The sequence below is a fragment of the Oryza sativa genome, chromosome 10 (genome assembly GCF_034140825.1).
Source record: "Oryza sativa Japonica Group chromosome 10, ASM3414082v1".
In the NCBI taxonomy this organism is placed as follows: domain Eukaryota; kingdom Viridiplantae; phylum Streptophyta; class Magnoliopsida; order Poales; family Poaceae; genus Oryza; species Oryza sativa.
Genome location: NC_089044.1, coordinates 2528256 through 2545107, shown reverse-complemented (window position 1 = coordinate 2545107; position 16852 = coordinate 2528256). Strand labels below are relative to the sequence as shown.

Below are 16852 nucleotides of genomic sequence, written 5' to 3'. Positions count from 1 at the left end.
ACGGCGGCGGCGGCGTGGCGTTGGCATGCGGCGGCGGCGTTGCGCGGCGGCGAAGGCGGCGGCGTGGCGCGTCGTCGTCGTGGCGCGGCGTCTCGTGGCGGGCGGCGCGACGGAGAGAGATCGAGATCGGAGAGATCGAGATGCATGAAGGGAGATCTGGCGGCGGCGGCTCTCACCGCAGAGATGCGGCGGCAGCGGAGGAGGCGGAGGCGGCGGCGAGGATGACGAGCTCGAGACGACGGCGAGATACGGCGGCGTCGGCGCGGGGATTTGCCCTAGGCAGTGGCGGCGAAGGAGAGAGGCCGAGAGAGATCGATCGGCCGAAAACGTCTAAGTGTTGGTGAAGAAGACGAGGGCGCACTGGGAGAACCACTTGACGCTTAGGCTCATCAGGCCCTCTGCCCTTCTTTCCTTTGCTAGACATGTCCTTCACGAAAAAGACTTGCGTTACATCATTGGCAAGGACAAAAGGTTCGTCCGAGTATCCAACCTTGTTAAGGTCAACAGTTGTCATCCCACTGTCATCAATCATTACGCCTCCACCAGTCAACCTAACCCATTGGCACCGGAACAGAGGAACCTTGAGAGGACCATAGTCAAGTTCCCATATGTCCTCGATGGCACCGTAATACGTGACAGTTGTTCCATCGTGTCCCATGGCATCGACACGAACATCGCTGTTTTGGTTCGTGCTCTTCATGTCTTGGGCTCTCGTGTAGAATGTGTACCCATTGATCTCATATCCCTGGAATGTCGCGATCGACCCAGACGGTCCCCTCGCCAGGAAGGCAAGTTGTTGGTTGATCGACTCGTTACCCATGAGATGTTGTCGTAGCCACGCGGGGAAAGTATCAATGTGATGCCGTGTAATCCATGCATCGGACTTACCGATGTTCCTGGCGCGAACTAGAGCCAAGTGCTCCTCGATGTAAGGAGCTACCAATGAAGAGTGTTGCAGAACAGTGAAATGGGCTTTACGGAATAAATTGTTGTCTACCGTCGTTATTGCTTTCCTTCCGAGAGTTCCCTTTCCCCGTAGTCTCCCTTCATGGCGTGATTCAGGTACCCCGATTGGGCGAAGGTCTTCGATAAATTCTACGCAAAATTCGATGACCTCCTCTGTTCCATAACCCTTGGCGATGCTTGCCTCTGGACGAGCACGGTTACGAACATACTTCTTCAGAACGCCCATGTACCTCTCGAAAGGAAACATGTTGTGTAGGTACATAGGCCCGAGAATACGGATCTCTTTCACAAGGTGACAAAGCAGATGCGTCATTATATTGAAAAATGAAGGTGGAAATATCAACTCAAAACTGACGAGACATTGCACCACTTCATTCTGAAGGGCTTCTAATCTATCCAGATCGATGACCTTCTGCGAAATTGCGTTCATGAATGCACATAGCTTTGTTATTGTTGCCTGGACATTGTCTGGAAGGATACCCCTTATTACAACTGGTAGCAGTTGTGTCATCAACACGTGACAGTCATGAGACTTTAGGTTTGTGAACTTCTTCTCCTTCGTGCTTATTATTCGCTTGATATTCGTGGAGTATCCAGACGGTACCTTTATGCTCTCCAAGCATTCAAACATACTTTCCTTCTTTGCCTTGCTAAGAGTGTAGCTGGCTGGACTCAAGTAATGGCTTCCTTTCTCCTTTGGTTCCGGGTGAAGGTCGTCACGTTGTTCCATATGCTTCAGATCATTACGTGCTTCCAGTGTATCTTTCGACTTTCCGTATACACCTAGGAAGCCAAGAAGGTTTACGCAAAGGTTCTTAGTGAGGTGCATCACGTCGATTGCGTAGCATACGTCCAAGAATTCCCAATATGGTAACTCCCAAAATATAGAGTTCTTTTTCCACATCGCCGCGTGACCATCTTCGCTCTCTATATGCTGGCTTCCAGGCCCCTTTCCGAACACTACATTAAGATCTTTAACCATAGCAAACACTGTTTTCCCGCTGCGATGTTTAGGCTTCGTACGGTGGTCGGCCTTATGTTCGAAGTGCTTGCCTTTCTTCCGTACCGGGTGGTTTGCTGCAAGGAATCGACGATGACCCATGTATACAACCTTCCTACAGTGCTTAAGATACGTACTTTCTGTTTCATCCATACAGTGAGTGCAAGCCTTGTACCCCTTGTTGGACTGTCCGGATAGGTTGCTAAGTGCAGGCCAATCGTTGATGGTTACGAACAGCAGCGCTCGTAGGTTAAACTCCTCCTGTTTGTCCTCGTCCCACACGGGGACACCTTCCTTCTTCCACAACTGTTTAAGATCTTCGACCAGTGGTCTTAGGTACACGTCGATGTCGTTACCAGGTTGCTTGGGGCCTTGAATAATAATCGGCATCATTATGTACTTCCTCTTCATGCATAGCCAGGGGGGGAGGTTGTAGATACACATCGTAACGGGCCAAGTGCTATGGCCGCTGCTCATCTCTCCAAAAGGATTCATGCCATCCGTACTCAAACCAAACCGTATGTTTCGTGCGTCCTTTCCAAATTCTTTAAATTTTCTGTCAATGTTTCGCCACTGCGAACCATCGGCGGGGTGTCTCAGCATCCCGTCCTGTTGACGCTCTTCAGCGTGCCATCGCAACATTCTAGCATTCCCCTTGTTCCTGAACAAACGCCTTAGCCGTGGTATTATAGGGAAATACCACATCACCTTAGCAGGAATTCTCTTCTTTGTTAGCTGCCCGTCAACTTCTCCTGGATCGTCCCGTCTAATCTTGTATCGTAGTGCTTTGCAAACAGGGCATGCTTCTAGGTTCTCATACTCCTCACCGCGATATAGGATACAATCGTTCGGACATGCGTGAATCTTATGAACTTCCAGTCCTAACGGGCAGACTATCTTCTTAGCCTCGTACGTTGTCTCGGGCAATTTGTTTCCCCCCGGAAGAATGTTCTTGACGAGTTTCAATAAATCGCCAAATGCCTTGTCACTAACCCCATTTTTTGCCTTCCATTGCAACAACTCCAGAGTGGTATCCAACTTTTTGTGCCCCTGCTCGCAACCTGGGTACAACGAAGTTCTGTGGTCCTCCAACATCTTGTCCAATTTATGGGCCTCCTTTTCACTTTCGCAGTCTTCCCTGGCGTCCTGCAACATCTGACCAAGATCATCCGCAACGTCGTTACCATCAGCAGCTATTTCCTCCTCGCCCGTTTGATTTCCTTCAAATCCAACATACTGAGCAAAGTCCGGAATATTGTCGTCTTCCACTTCTTCTTCTTCCATTTCAACACCTTGCTCTCCGTGGGATGTCCAATAATTATAGCTTGGAATGAACCCCGACTCAAACAAGTGGAAATGAATAGTCCTGGATGCAGAATACTCCTTCTGATTCTTACACTTATTGCATGGACAACAAATAAAACCCCTTTGCCTACTAGCTTCGGCCACTTTCAAAAAATAGTGCACGCCGTCAATAAACTCTTTGGACCGCCGGTCAGCGTACATCCATTGCCGATCCATCTACATGAGTTAAAAAAAACCGTACACAAATAATTATTCTTACAATAATGACAGTCATACAATAATTATAAGATATCTTTATTCATACAAAAATCATAAAATATTACACCAAATAATTCTTAAAAACTATTTGTAAAGTTTTAAACTAATTTTAATGTGTTTTACTTCTTTTAATTTTCATTTTAGTTTGTTTTCTATTATTTAAGATTAACTTTCACTAGAGTTTTCCTTCTCAACTATTTTATAAAACCTTGTTTAGCAAATGAACTAAATTTCTATATATTCTTTCTTCCCCACACACATTTTCTCTCTCATCAACTTACAACTAAATTTTGGAGAAAAAAAAGTGTGCAAAACATAGGTGCAAATGTAGTATGACAAAAAAAAACATTGGAGGATGAAGTTGCAAACCTTTTAGGCACCTCTGATTTGTATGTAATCACCAAAATAAATTCAATAGAAATTTTGGCATGACCTCCCCTCTTTTTTGAAGAAATTTTGAAGCTTGCTCGGGCAGCTGGAGGAGGAAGAAGACATATGTATAGGGGTGTGACTTTAGTCCCGGTTGGTAGCACTAACCGGGGCTAAAGATCACCGGGATCTTTAGTCCCGGTTGGTATTACCAACCGGGACTAAAGTTAAGATCTTTAGTCCCGGTTGGTGTTACCAACCGGGACTAAAGATCCGGGGGGGGCCTGACAGGCCCTGACAGCATTCGAATCGGGACTAAAGATGATCTTTAGTCCCGGTTGGTAACACAAACCGGGACTAAAGATCAAATATGCCCGTTACCCTTTTGAACCGGGACTAAAGATCATCTTTAGCCCCGGTTTTTATTGCATCCGGGACTATTGTGGAAATCGGCCGACCGACGAAAGATGGTTTCTCCACCAGTGTATGTATTCAGACCCTATTTAGATGGGACTAAAACTTCTAAGTCTCAGTCACATCGGATGTTTGGACACTAATTATAAATACTAAACGTAGACTATTAATAAAACCCATCCATAATCTTGCACTAATTCACGAGATGAATCTATTGAGCCTAATTAATACATGATTAGCCTATGTGATGCTACAGTAAACATTCTCTAATTATGGATTAGTTAGGCTTAAAAATTTATCTCGTGAATTAGTTTTCATTTATGTAATTAGTTTTATAAGTAGTCTATATTTAATACTTTAAATTAGTGTCTAAATATAAAAACTAAAGTTAAGTCCCTAATCCAAACACCACCTCACTCTCTCTATTCTTTCCTGATTAAGGGTTTCCATTAGAACGCTTTTGACACCAATAACCGGTGCCCGTTGAAAAACTTTATATATATATAGATTGCACTAAAATATCAAATAAATCTATTTTTTTAGTTTATAATAACTAATACTCAATTAAAATGATATTTTTGTTTTAGGTGCCCTTAGTTAATTTTAGTGCTGATCTTTCCATTAAAGGCCGAGTTTAGTTCTAAACTTTTTTTCAAACTTTTAACTTTTTCATCGCATAAAAAATTTCCTACACACACAAACTTACAACTTTTCTGTCATATTGTTTCAATTTCAACCAAACTTTTAATTTTATCGTGAACTACACACACTGAAAAAAAGAAATCTAAATCCTCATCAATCTCGAACGGGATGCGAATTTCATCCGATTTATAACCGCTCCAAAACCCTTCTAGAACGTCTCGTCGTTCAAATCGTCCGCACCAAAAACCCACACCTCCTTTTCCTTCTTCCTCTGCAAGCAAAGCAACCCGGTCGAACACCACACGCCGCGCCCCCTCCTCCACTCCTCCTCTCTCCTCCGCCGCCGCGGCCATGGTGCTCGAGCTCGAGGTCCGTATGCCCTCCACCCCTCCCCTCCCCTCCCCTCCCCATTTCGTCCCTCCTCTCGCTTCCCCCCATTCCGCGAGGCGAGCTCTAGCCGCGGCGAGCCCGGCCGCTACGGCGATTGAATTTCTGACGGGTTTTGGAATCGCGCGCGGTGCAGGCGACGGTGATATGCGTGGACGACTCCGAGTGGATGCGGAACGGCGACTACCCGCCGACGCGGCTCCAGGCGCAGGAGGACGCCGCCAACCTCGTCGTCGGCACTAAAATGACGGTTCGTTTGCTTGCTTCGCTGCCTCCGCTTACGCGGCGTTGGATTGGATTGGATTGGATCTTTTTTCTTTTTGGGTGGGGTTTTGATTCCGGGATTTTGGGGGCGTCGTGTGCATTGCAGTCGAACCCGGAGAACACGGTCGGGGTGCTGGCCATGGCTGGGGACAGAGTGCGCGTGCTCCTCGCGCCCACCAGCGACCCCGTCAAGTTCCTCGCCTGCATGCACGGTGCGTGACTTGCCCCCTAATTGCCATCTAATTCTGTGATTTTGCCTGTTTCTCCAACGATCCAGAATGTGGGGTAGTTCATTGGTCAATCCATGATCACTTTGGTTTGGTTTGTTGTGTTTCAGGATTATCAGTTCAGATAAAATGATTGTTGGTTAATGGTTGAGATGATATATTGATCAATCCATGATGTTGTTTGCCGAAAATGTAATAACGATTCCAGAATGTGGGCATTGATCAATCCTCTTTTGTTTGGTTTGTTGTGCTCCATCAGGATTATCAGTTCAGATAGAATGATGGTTGGTTGGTTAGAGTGCAGATAGTTTATTGATCAATCCATGATGTTGTTACTTGTTTGCCAAAAATGTAATAAGGAATTAAGGACACTGATCACATTTTTTGTTAGTAGAGTAGCACGAAGGAACCATTAACTTAGCTTATCCTCCTGGAATTCAATTATGAATATATAGTCCTGTCTTAAGAAATATACACACCTTCTGATCGGCGAGTCTTCTCCAGGATGATCAGTTTAGATAGAAATGATGTTGGTTAGCGCGCAGTCGTAGTTTACTGATCAATCCATCATGTTATTTGCCAAAATGTGACAAGCACACTGATCTCTTTATTTTCTAAGGTAGTGCTAAGAACACTCTAAGGAAGCATTAAATTAGCTTATCCTCATGGAATGCAACTCTGAACATATGTTGTCAGGATCACTGAGTCTAATGTGTTCAGTGTTCAACGAATAGGTAAGAAGAACCACGACGAGTTGTCGTTTCTGTGTTGCTTATGGAATATGTTAATCGCATTTTGTTGTACGATTTGGCTAAATTCATGCAAAGAAACAATGCTTAGACATATCTGGTGTCTCCCCTGTATGGTCCACTTGTTTGTAAAGGAATTGTGGTAATAATTGTGCATTTGTACTGTCATAAACTCATCACCTATATTTGCTTTCATTTTGATATGCCATTCTAAAAGTATTATCTATATTACAAGGAAGAGATGATATGGATGTAATGAGAACCACAAAATGTTAAATCTTGTTGTGATCGATCAAATACTTGATAGTTGTTAACACTGCTGCTTTAAAGAAATCATGTGTCACATATTCCTATAACTGAAACACTTTTTATGGCAGGGCTGGAAGCTAGTGGTGAAGCAAATTTGACTGCTACTCTAAATATTGCTGAACTGGTACTTAAAAATCGTCCCGACAAAAGACTGAGTCAGAGGATAGTTGTTTTTGTTGGCAGGTACCGCAAAAAAGTTGCATGATAGATTCTGTTCCAAACTTCTCCTATCACAAGTCTATGTTGATGTGAATTGGATGCCGTGTATTTGTGACTGGAGGGAGCAATAACAATCTGAAATTTTTATTTGAGCTGAAATTATGCTACATTGTCCCTTGCAGCCCTGTAAAAGATGAAAAGTTAGAGACAATTGGAAAAAAGCTGAAGAAGTATAATGTTTCTCTTGATGTTGTTGAATTTGGCGAATCTGACGATGAAAAGCCTGAGAAACTAGAAGCTCTTGTTGCTGCAGTTGGTGGCAGCAGCCACATAGTTCACATCCCACCTGGGGAAGATCTTCGTGCCGTCCTTGCCAAGTGAACATCTATTATGTTATCTGCAGGATCTTACCCAAATACCTAGTGCTAGAGTATGCTATCACTAATAAGTAATAATCCTATTCCTTTCACAGTACACCGATAATTACTGGAGATGAAGGAGGGGGTGCTGCAGCCGGTGGAGCATCTAGATATGAATACAATGTTGACCCAAATGTGGATCCAGAGTTTGCAGAAGCACTTCGTTTATCAGAGATAGCAAGGCAAGAAGCTGCAGCCGATGGAGCATCTAGATATGAATACAGTGTTGACCCAAATGCGGATCCAGAGTTAGCAGAAACATTTCGTTTGGCTGCAGGGGAACCTTCAACCTCAAACACTGATACTGTTCTCTTGGAATCTGACTCAGACACTTATGTTCCTTTTCATGAGTTCATACAAAATAATCCTTTTGTGACTGGAGCGGAATCTGCCTCAGATAGACCTGCTGACGATGAGAGGGCAACGGTATGCTACTACGTGTCTATGTTACAGTGTTACTATCCTTATTGAGATCACTGGCTTTCTTTGTGCACAAGTCCAACTACTATCAAACCATGAACTCTATGGCTGCAGAATTCCATCAAGCATATATTTGTATTTGCGGTGATGTCTATCAGTTTATTGCCTCGGAGCACTCATCCCTCAAAACATCAAAAATCACTGTGCACCCATGTGTGCTAGTGCGTATAGCAACACCCTATGAACTTAACTGCCCTTGGGAAGTGCTTGTTCTGTCCCGTGTAGTATTCTCCAGAAAAAAAAAACATAACTCTAGCAACAATCTGTTTCCAAATCAGTTTTTAGTAAACAGTAATCTGATTATATGAATATGAATAAACAGGAACTACATTTAGACTTCTAATCTTGGATCTGTTTAGAATTTTAAATATTCCCTTTTTCTTATTTGGGAACCTTATTTTCTTTTGAAGCGCCTTGAATGTGTTGCTAGAATCTTGAGCCACTTCCTCATTTGTTGTGCTTACCTTCTAAAGATGCAAATTGCCCTGAAAAAAGATTGAAATGGTCATGATTATTAATCATCATCATTTGATTTCTTTGGTGCTATTTTACTGGCAGGATAACATTAACAATATAATTGGTGAGATAATTATAGATGCTATTATCAATGATTTAAGATTTGAAATATATATCCTATGGTTATCAGCATATGCAAAATGTAGCTACAATATAAGTCAGGATTACTTTTCTGGGTTCCTTGCGTTTTATTTGGGACCTTTTGTGTTTTACATTCATGTTCAATTGATGATGTTTGAAGTTTTCCATTTCCGTCGCAGCAACTTTTATTGGGGTGTTGTTGTTGGGGGGGGGGGGGGGTTCCAATTTTGTTTTATCTTCTATGGAACATTACAATGTTATCAGACAAGCTAGTTATTTATGTCATTCAGGAAGAAGGGTTCCGTATGATACGAGAAGCTCTTGCAAGGTCTGCAAATGCAGCACATGCTGAAATATCAGGCAATTCCTCATCTGGGCAGGAGTTGGAATTAGGTTAAGCGAGAAGATTAACTACATATTGTTAACATGTGTCCATTGTTTTTGCCATATGGAGGTTGGCAGGTTGCGCTTCTGGTTTTTTTAAGTCATTTCTTTGTTAATAATACTGGCATTAAACAATGTGAGTTTCATCAATTGTGTACTTTTTACAACCTAAGATTATTTTATTTAGTTGTATAATTGATCATATTTTTTTGCTATCCACATCAGAAGGTTTATTTTCAACAGAAGAATACCTGTTCCAACTGGTAAGGTACTGTTATATGATGTCAAAAATTGTGACCAGCTAGAGTAATCTGAATGAAAAACATAAGCAAACTTGTTCTTCACAATTAGCAGATAGAGGGATCCAAAATAAAATCATAAAAACATGCCATATTACAAACTATATATGCTGATGATATCTTTGTGCATTGTTTATCCAACTTAGGTAAGGCTGAATTCCATTATCGACAATGAGTAAACTATGTTTGTGCAGACCCATATCCATCCATTGCTCTTGCACTGCATTCAAACTGAGTCACTAGTATGTTTTGTGAATTGATACTTGTTTCTCAGAAGAATTGAAAGGAGATCTATTTTTGGTTGGGATGGCTCTATATATTTGTTGATATTCTCGTCGTATGATCTATTAGTCTCTCAAATGTGCTGTGATGTGGTGCAGATCCGCAAAGGACTGGAGAGATATGCTTTCAGTTTGAAGTGGAAGATATCATCAATTTGGTGAGACATGAAGCTTGACGTTTTCTCAGCAGCCATGATTGTCCCATACTCTCCACAATCCTTACACCAGTCTCAATTATATTGATTTACTAATGAACGTTTATTTCTAAAAACAAATTGCGTACAGATATGCTGGCAAGGGTGGCAGCAATGCAAATACAGGAGGTATGCTTTTTGTATGACAGTTTCTGCTTGTTAACATATGGTTTGCTATTATGTTCATCTTAAAGTTAAAAAGGTATATGATGCAGACCTGCAATTTTGACCCACTTACACATCTCTCACCTCTCAAATATCCCATCAAGTATTGCTTCGCTAGCTTGGCTGTGTTCCCAACTCATCTCCCTCGTTTTCCGCGTGTACACTTTTCAAACTGCTAAATGGTATGCGTTTTGCGAAAAATTTATATAGGAAAGTTGTTTTAAAAAGTCATATTAATTCCATTCTTCAAGTTTTTTATAGCTAATACTTAATTAATCACATGTTAATCTATTGCTCCGTTTTTCGTGCGGAGGGGAGGGGTTCCCAACCCCTCCAAGAGAACAGTGTGTTTGAACTCTTTGAAGCACACCTATTTTGCACTTGATAGGAGCGAAGAGTCAAGAGCTTACCTTTTTTTTATATATATAATTCAAGAAACAACTGAATTCCGTGCATTGATCTTTTACAGTTAATTGTTTCAACACACTCCCAAAACCACATTAACGATGTTATATTTCTCTTTGACTGTTTGTTTCAAGGGTTCATCTAAATTTTCTCTATACCTGTCTGTGTAAATTCATTTATTTCCACATTGGCCCATGCATCTGAATACTGGTGGAGTGATGCTGTTGCTTTGTTTGCTCAGCAAGAGGAGGAAGAGGAGGGAGACGAGCAAGACGAGGCAGATGATGACGTGTAAATGTCGTCAGGTGGTTCTGTTTCCTTCGAGCTCCTTTGTTAGCTCTGGACCGGATTTGTAGTCAGATGAATCGATCATAGCATACATAGGAATATACGATTGGTATAGCCATCTTCTTATTGTGGTTCTCTGTAACTATCGATTGAACCACCATATTGCGTAGTCAAAGGAAGAAGTAGAGAAAGAGCTGAGCCTGTTAGAAGTAGTAAAATACTTTGTACATTGCTGTACATGTTGGATCTTGGATTTCCCTGGTTTTGTTACGTCGTGGTAGAGGGAGGTCCAGTACTTGCGGGTATGTTGTGAAAAACGTTCATGTGTACCCAGAAACATTGAGGTTTTGAGCTTTTTTATCTGCTATAGCCTATACATTGGAATTCCTTATAATCTGTTTGTTCTGCTTTTACAGGGCGATGTCTAATTTTCTATGTTCACCGTGAGAAATGAACAATTTCTCATAAAATTCATGTGCTTTTATGTGTCTCAAATAATTCTCAAATAATACGGGAGGAGGAGAAAACGTGCGGAATTGGAAAATCATACGGGAGAATAATTTGTTTTGCTGCCACCAAATGGAAATGTATACATATTAAAGGGTTAATTGGATATATGCCATTGCAACTTTGCTAAATTAAAAAAAATACCACCACTATTCATTATATCAACTATATGACACTGGAAATTTCTAAAATTGGAACCATGCCACTCCCGTCGCTTTTTCATCTCCTCTCTCACGCCATTTCAGGTCCTGTCCTAGCACACGCACGCGGAAGCTAGGGCACCCGCGGAGCAGGGCTGAGGATGCGCGCGCGGCGCTTGTCGGGGATAGGAGCCGCGGAGGCGGCGGAGCCGCGCCGGGCCGGCTGAGGTGGCTGAGGTGCGCGGAGGCGCGTGGAGCCATGGAGGCGGCGGATGCGCGCATGGCCGGTGGGGGCGGCGGGGCCACGCGGGGGCGGGCGGGGCTGGTGGAGGCGCGTGGGGCCGGCAGAGGCGGCAGAGTCGCGCGTGGCCTCGCGCTCGTCCACCGCCTCGTCGCCAACGGCGACCCGCGCTCTACCCCATGGTCAAGGAGAGCACGCAGCTCTCCTCTGATGTCGCCGTCGTGCTCGCCGTCCTCCTTGACCGCTTCTTCGACATGGAGCACCGCCAAGCAAATCGACGACCTCCTCGCCTTCTACGGCTGGTGCGATGACGTCGGCCTCGCGCGGTAGGCTGACTTCGCCGATGTCAAGCGCATCAACGACAGAAGGCATCCATAGGCGGCGGGCTGGACCCGCTGTTGCTACTGCTGCGGCGGCGGAGCCGCGTGTAGCCGTGGATAGGGGATGAGGACGGGAATAGAGACGGCGTGAGCGAGAAGGACGGAAAATATGACTGGAGTGGCATGGTTCTAATTTTAGAAAATTTTAGTGGCATGTAGCATATATATCGAATAGTAGTGATATTTTTTCAATTTGGCAAAGTTGCAATGGCATAGATCTAATTAGCACTATTAATTAACGTGAAATTACTTCCTCCATTCATTAATATATGATAGTTTTAACACTAGTTTAAGTGTAGTTTTAGCATCGAAAAACGTTGTCTATTAATGACTGAGGGATTATAATTCATTTAAGGAAAAAAAAGTTCATTTTGCTCCCCTAAAAGATTTGGCCTTTGTCTCCTAAATAAATTTTCGACTCATTTTACACCTGAGCTATTAGCATTATTTTTTTTACTTTATATAAGTTGTATTTTGCTATAAAGTTTGGTAGGATTGGTAGATGCATTGTAACCTTACCATTTAATATTTTCTCGAATTTGTTATCATTGTTTACGTTGGAAGTATATGTAAAACTATCTCTAGCGCTTCCGCACATTGTATGGCTATACTCAACCTTTTGTCCAAATAGACGGGAACATTACTGCCATGTGGGTTCTCGCAAAGGGTTCCATTAGAGACATACTCAAAGACCATAATTGGAGCATTTTTCTCTGTACAACATCCAATTAGCCTAACTACATTCTTATGGTTGACTTGGCTGTGGACAATTACTTCTTTGGCAAACTCTTCTTCTGAATCTATGCGGGAATATCTTTTCACCGCAACTGCAGTGTTATCATCAATGATTCCGTTGTAAACTTTTCCGAATGAACCATTTCCAAGGCTAGTGCTGTAGTTGCTGGTAGTTCTTTTGATCTCATCTTCTGTAAAATACTTTATGTTATGATTATTCTTAGCTATCCATTTTGCCTTGTCAGCTCCTTGGATAAAATCTCTAAGCTTATTTTCTGGAAGACCTAGTTTATCTTCCATTTTGTGATGTGAATAATTAAAGATCTTTCTTTGAATGAAATGCTGATCACCTTTCACCACAGAAATAAGTTGTTAACATAGCTTGTACAAGAGCAACTCATTTATTTCCTGTTGTAGTATACCTTAATTTGTGTCCCATTACCATATTGGATTTGTTTCACCTGTATATTTGATCATTTTTGTAATGCATCTTAGTAGTGAGCTGTGGTTAGGGGTGTGAGTAAATCTCACAAAACTAAAGATATGTTGGTAAAATTAGCTTACAACAGTTTAAAGTGTGACAAAACTAGAGGCTTTTTTCTTGAATTTATCACTAAGCCACAGATTTTCAAGGTGAACCAGAAATGTTTTCTTATTCTAATGAGTGGATCCCACCTGCAGTTGATAGACAAGCTGATGACTTCTGGTGTTGCCTTTTTTTTTCTTTCAGAAAATGGATTAAACCAGCCTCTACATCCGAAATGGATGTGCATGGCCATTCTGGTACCCTCTAGCATGCACAGTTTTGATTTATGAAAACAGTACAAGTAAAATGGACAATAAGATGTTATGGGTTAGGATTCATAGGGGGTAAACACCATCGGGAGGATAGCCGGGCGGCGACGGCTGCTAGGGATGAGAGGGGGACTTAGGTTGGGAGAGACTAATCTTGATTCATTGCTTAATTAGAATAACGGTACAATCTATCCTTATATAGATGGAGGGAGGACCCAATCTAATCTTATCGAACCGACTCTAGCTATCCTTATCCCTAGGGCCTCGACCCATCGGCCCACTACTTATGACAAATATGTAGGAGTAAAATGGGATCCTGTTGGCTTTAAATATTCAAATCCTAATTTTCTAGTTACTGAAATACTGAAGGGAGCAGCTAGATTATAGATGGTAACCTGTAATTGAATTTACAGTTAAGATCCAATCTATGCTGGCAGGACATTTGTGTAAGTATTTAGTAAGACACCCTGTTTTGTGAAAACTTTCCAACGGTCGTTGAAAACTTATAATCTGTAATAGTACTTTTATTCTTGTGAAAAAATGAGAATACAACTAAATCGAGAAATTATCAGATACTACTATACTAGAGAGGAACTCTAGAAGTAGGAAACTAGGAAAGAAATCGAGAGAGATGAGTTGATAATACCAGGCCTGAACAGAACAACTGAAGGGTCAGCCGAGATTCATCCAGCTTCGCTTCGGCTGGTGCTGATTTGATTTCAAGCTACTATTATTTTGCCATGGCTGCTTGCATCCTAGCTTAGCTTGTTCAAGCTAATGCTTCTCCCATGAATGCATGATATGCAGGCAAAGCCCAGGATGATGAGACGACGACGACGACACTGCCATTGTATACAATACATGTCTCTGTCGGGCAGCTGGTGAACGAACTCGACGAAAGAGTGGAGTTGGAATTGACTAGCTTGTCAGCCTACGCGCCTGTTGTTCTCATGGTTTACTTCTCGCACTGTCGTAGAAACATCGATACAAATCTCTTAATTCATCGCTGACGGTTGTTAGAATTCACAGTGATATTGGCAAGTTGGCAGCTATAACCAATTAGTACCCCCCCTTCTTTTTTATCCAAAAATGTAAGCATTTTTTTTGGAGTTAGGTAGTACAGTACTAAGTAGGATTTAGGTAGTATATGCATTATTAAAAATTTTAAAAGTAGGTGTAATTAAACAAGGTAATTTTGTGATTGGTTCATAAGAGTAGTCATAGAAATTACATTTGAGATACTTATGATTGGTTGAAATAAGAGGCTAGGTGAAAAAATAATTACATTTTTGGACTAAATTTAAATTATCACCATCAATTTAAATTTTAAATTAAACTAGAAAAGGTGCCCGTGCGTTGCAATGGATGAAGTCTATTTTAATTTTATTATTGTTATAGCAACAGGAAAAAAATAAAATTATAATAATTACTATATGATTAGATATAGTTTTTATAATATCAGCTCTTTAAGAAAAATATATTCTTCAAATAGACCTAGTAATCTTATGTGCAATTCATAATTTACCATAATAATAATAAGAATATAAAAAAGTCTTCACCCTAAAAAGTGGAAGAAAAATCATAAGATGAAACCAAGAATTGAGCACAATCTCATAACGGAAAATGAATAAGAGTGGAGAATTATTGTTTTAAGGGTAACTGGAGTCTAGTTTAATTTTTCATTATGAGGACGATATAAAAAAAACGTGCATAACGTGTAACGAAAGCACTTCGGTTTTTAGTAGTGTGTGATCTCCAACTGCTCTTTGTTAGACGAAACCAGGCATAGTCGGGACGGTTACTTCAATCCTGAGACCAGTCATTAAAACAAAGAGTTATCATGGTCCAAGAATAAAAAAGACGTTTTCTCAAATATTTTATTTAGTGGGATATAGGATTAGAAATATTAATATCAACGTTAACAGAAAGTCGAGTCAATCTTCTGTTAGTTATTAATTTCTCTATCGAACAATTGAGTATGATATCACAGAAGCATGAGTTCTCCTTGAAAGCCAAGCATTATTTTGTGCATTAAAATATTTCCGGTTAATTATCCGCCTTGCACCCTCGCTGATTAGTTTTTTTTTACGGACCCTTGCTGTTTAGTTGCTCTGGACGGAAACGGATTCGATTTACATGGCGGGGTTGTTTGACGCGGGAAACGCTTTGTAGACGATATCAGTACGAATCGAAAACGGACGACGTACGAAAACTTGTGGCAAAAATATCTTAAACTTTTACAATAGGTAAAGATAGTTAGAAATATCTATATTTTATGATGGGAGGGAATAATTATCACCATCAGTTCTTATTGTTCATCAATTCTTATTGTTAGTTTCCTTGTAGACTCTGATATTGTCATCTTGGGGCCAGCGGACTCGTAGGACGCCATCATCTCGGTCCGTGTGGCATTGGCAATTGGTTATGGTAAATGAAGTGGACATGGTGTACATCTCTACCATTATAAGTCATTTATGTTTGAGTCGGTTTTTAAAATTTGTTTTATTTTGGAAATATAAGTCCGTGTTTGAGTCAGATTTTAAGTTTGTTTGTTTTTAAAAATACAAAAGAAGTCATATAAGAAATCTATTTAAAAAAGCTCGCATACTAATTTGAGATGAAAGTCGTACTCCTAATTACAGCTCATGATTATTTTTAAAAAAAATTCAAGCGAATTTACAGTCATATGTTGAGGAAAGCCTGCAATTGTTTCAGGCTTTGGGTATTACTATTTACTCACTGACTGCATCAAACTAAAACTGAGTATGCATCGTACCGAACATAGATTGTTTGTCAACAATAAAATTTCTTAAGAAACCAAACAGTCATGGTCAAAACGACTATGACTATCACTACATGTAGATGGAGGTAAAAAGGGGCAGCCTATTGACTACAGTAACTGCTTTTGCTAGTGAGCCTGAGGGTTTAAAAGATACATCACACTAACTCTCAGAAAATACATAATAGCACACCTGGTTACTGGTGTTCCAGATTAAATACAAATAAAAGTAAGTTCAGTTCTGAAAACGATTACACACAACATGGAAATAATAATCAAGCAGATTGCTCTGACAGGTTACTTTGCTCCTCACGCATTCCTCCAACAGTTTTTACCTTGCCCCTGCTCCTAGGCCTTTAGCATCACTCATTCTTCTTCTGTAAATGTCGTCAATTATATACATCACGCAAGACATTTCTGAATGATGCTGTAGACTACAATAACTACACAATAGAGAGATTCTTGAAAACCAGCCTTATTGAAACATGACTTACAATAATTTAAACTCACCTTCATCACTACTAGGATAGGGCAGATTGTGCCTATAATTAAAACTCATCTTCATCACAGGTTCACAACTAGAGTATGACGCACTATCATATAAATTGGACGAACTGGGATTGGGTGGTTCATCGATGTCGATGGTGCCCTGAAGCATCTCAACAACCTTCTGCATGGAGGGTCGATGGTCTGCACTGAATTGCATACACCACA

The 16852-nt window shown here is 41.3% G+C and overlaps 1 protein-coding gene and 1 long non-coding RNA gene across 3 annotated transcripts; one reads left to right on the top strand and one right to left on the bottom strand.

Annotated features, from left to right (window-relative positions):
- The first annotated feature begins 5227 nt into the window (after nt 1-5227).
- LOC4348083 (26S proteasome non-ATPase regulatory subunit 4 homolog) lies at nt 5228-10935 on the top strand. Of its 2 annotated transcripts, XM_026020594.2 has the most exons (11): nt 5228-5323; nt 5478-5591; nt 5712-5817; nt 6959-7073; nt 7232-7426; nt 7522-7894; nt 8836-9065; nt 9155-9192; nt 9609-9667; nt 9795-9832; nt 10515-10935. In XM_026020594.2, the coding sequence occupies exons 1-7, from the start codon at nt 5306-5308 to the stop codon at nt 8941-8943; spliced, it is 1029 nt and encodes a 342-aa protein (XP_025876379.1). In that variant the 5' UTR covers nt 5228-5305; the 3' UTR covers nt 8944-9065; nt 9155-9192; nt 9609-9667; nt 9795-9832; nt 10515-10935. The 2 variants fall into 2 exon arrangements, with proteins under 2 accessions (XP_025876379.1, XP_066160590.1); XM_066304493.1 differs by having other exon boundaries at nt 8836-9667.
- LOC112936561 (uncharacterized) lies at nt 7997-14375 on the bottom strand. The gene is made up of 2 exons (XR_003238849.2): nt 14006-14375; nt 7997-8433 (listed from the first exon to the last, which is right to left on the bottom strand). It is a non-coding gene; the product is annotated as an uncharacterized lncRNA (long non-coding RNA).
- Between the last annotated feature and the right edge of the window lie 2477 nt (nt 14376-16852).

Coding starts and splice junctions, on each gene's coding strand:
- LOC4348083 (XM_026020594.2), top strand. Junction 5,592..5,711: donor TCGTCGGCACTAAAATGACG/GTTCGTTTGCTT, acceptor TGTGCATTGCAG/TCGAACCCGGAGAACACGGT. Junction 7,895..8,835: donor CTGACGATGAGAGGGCAACG/GTATGCTACTAC, acceptor TATGTCATTCAG/GAAGAAGGGTTCCGTATGAT.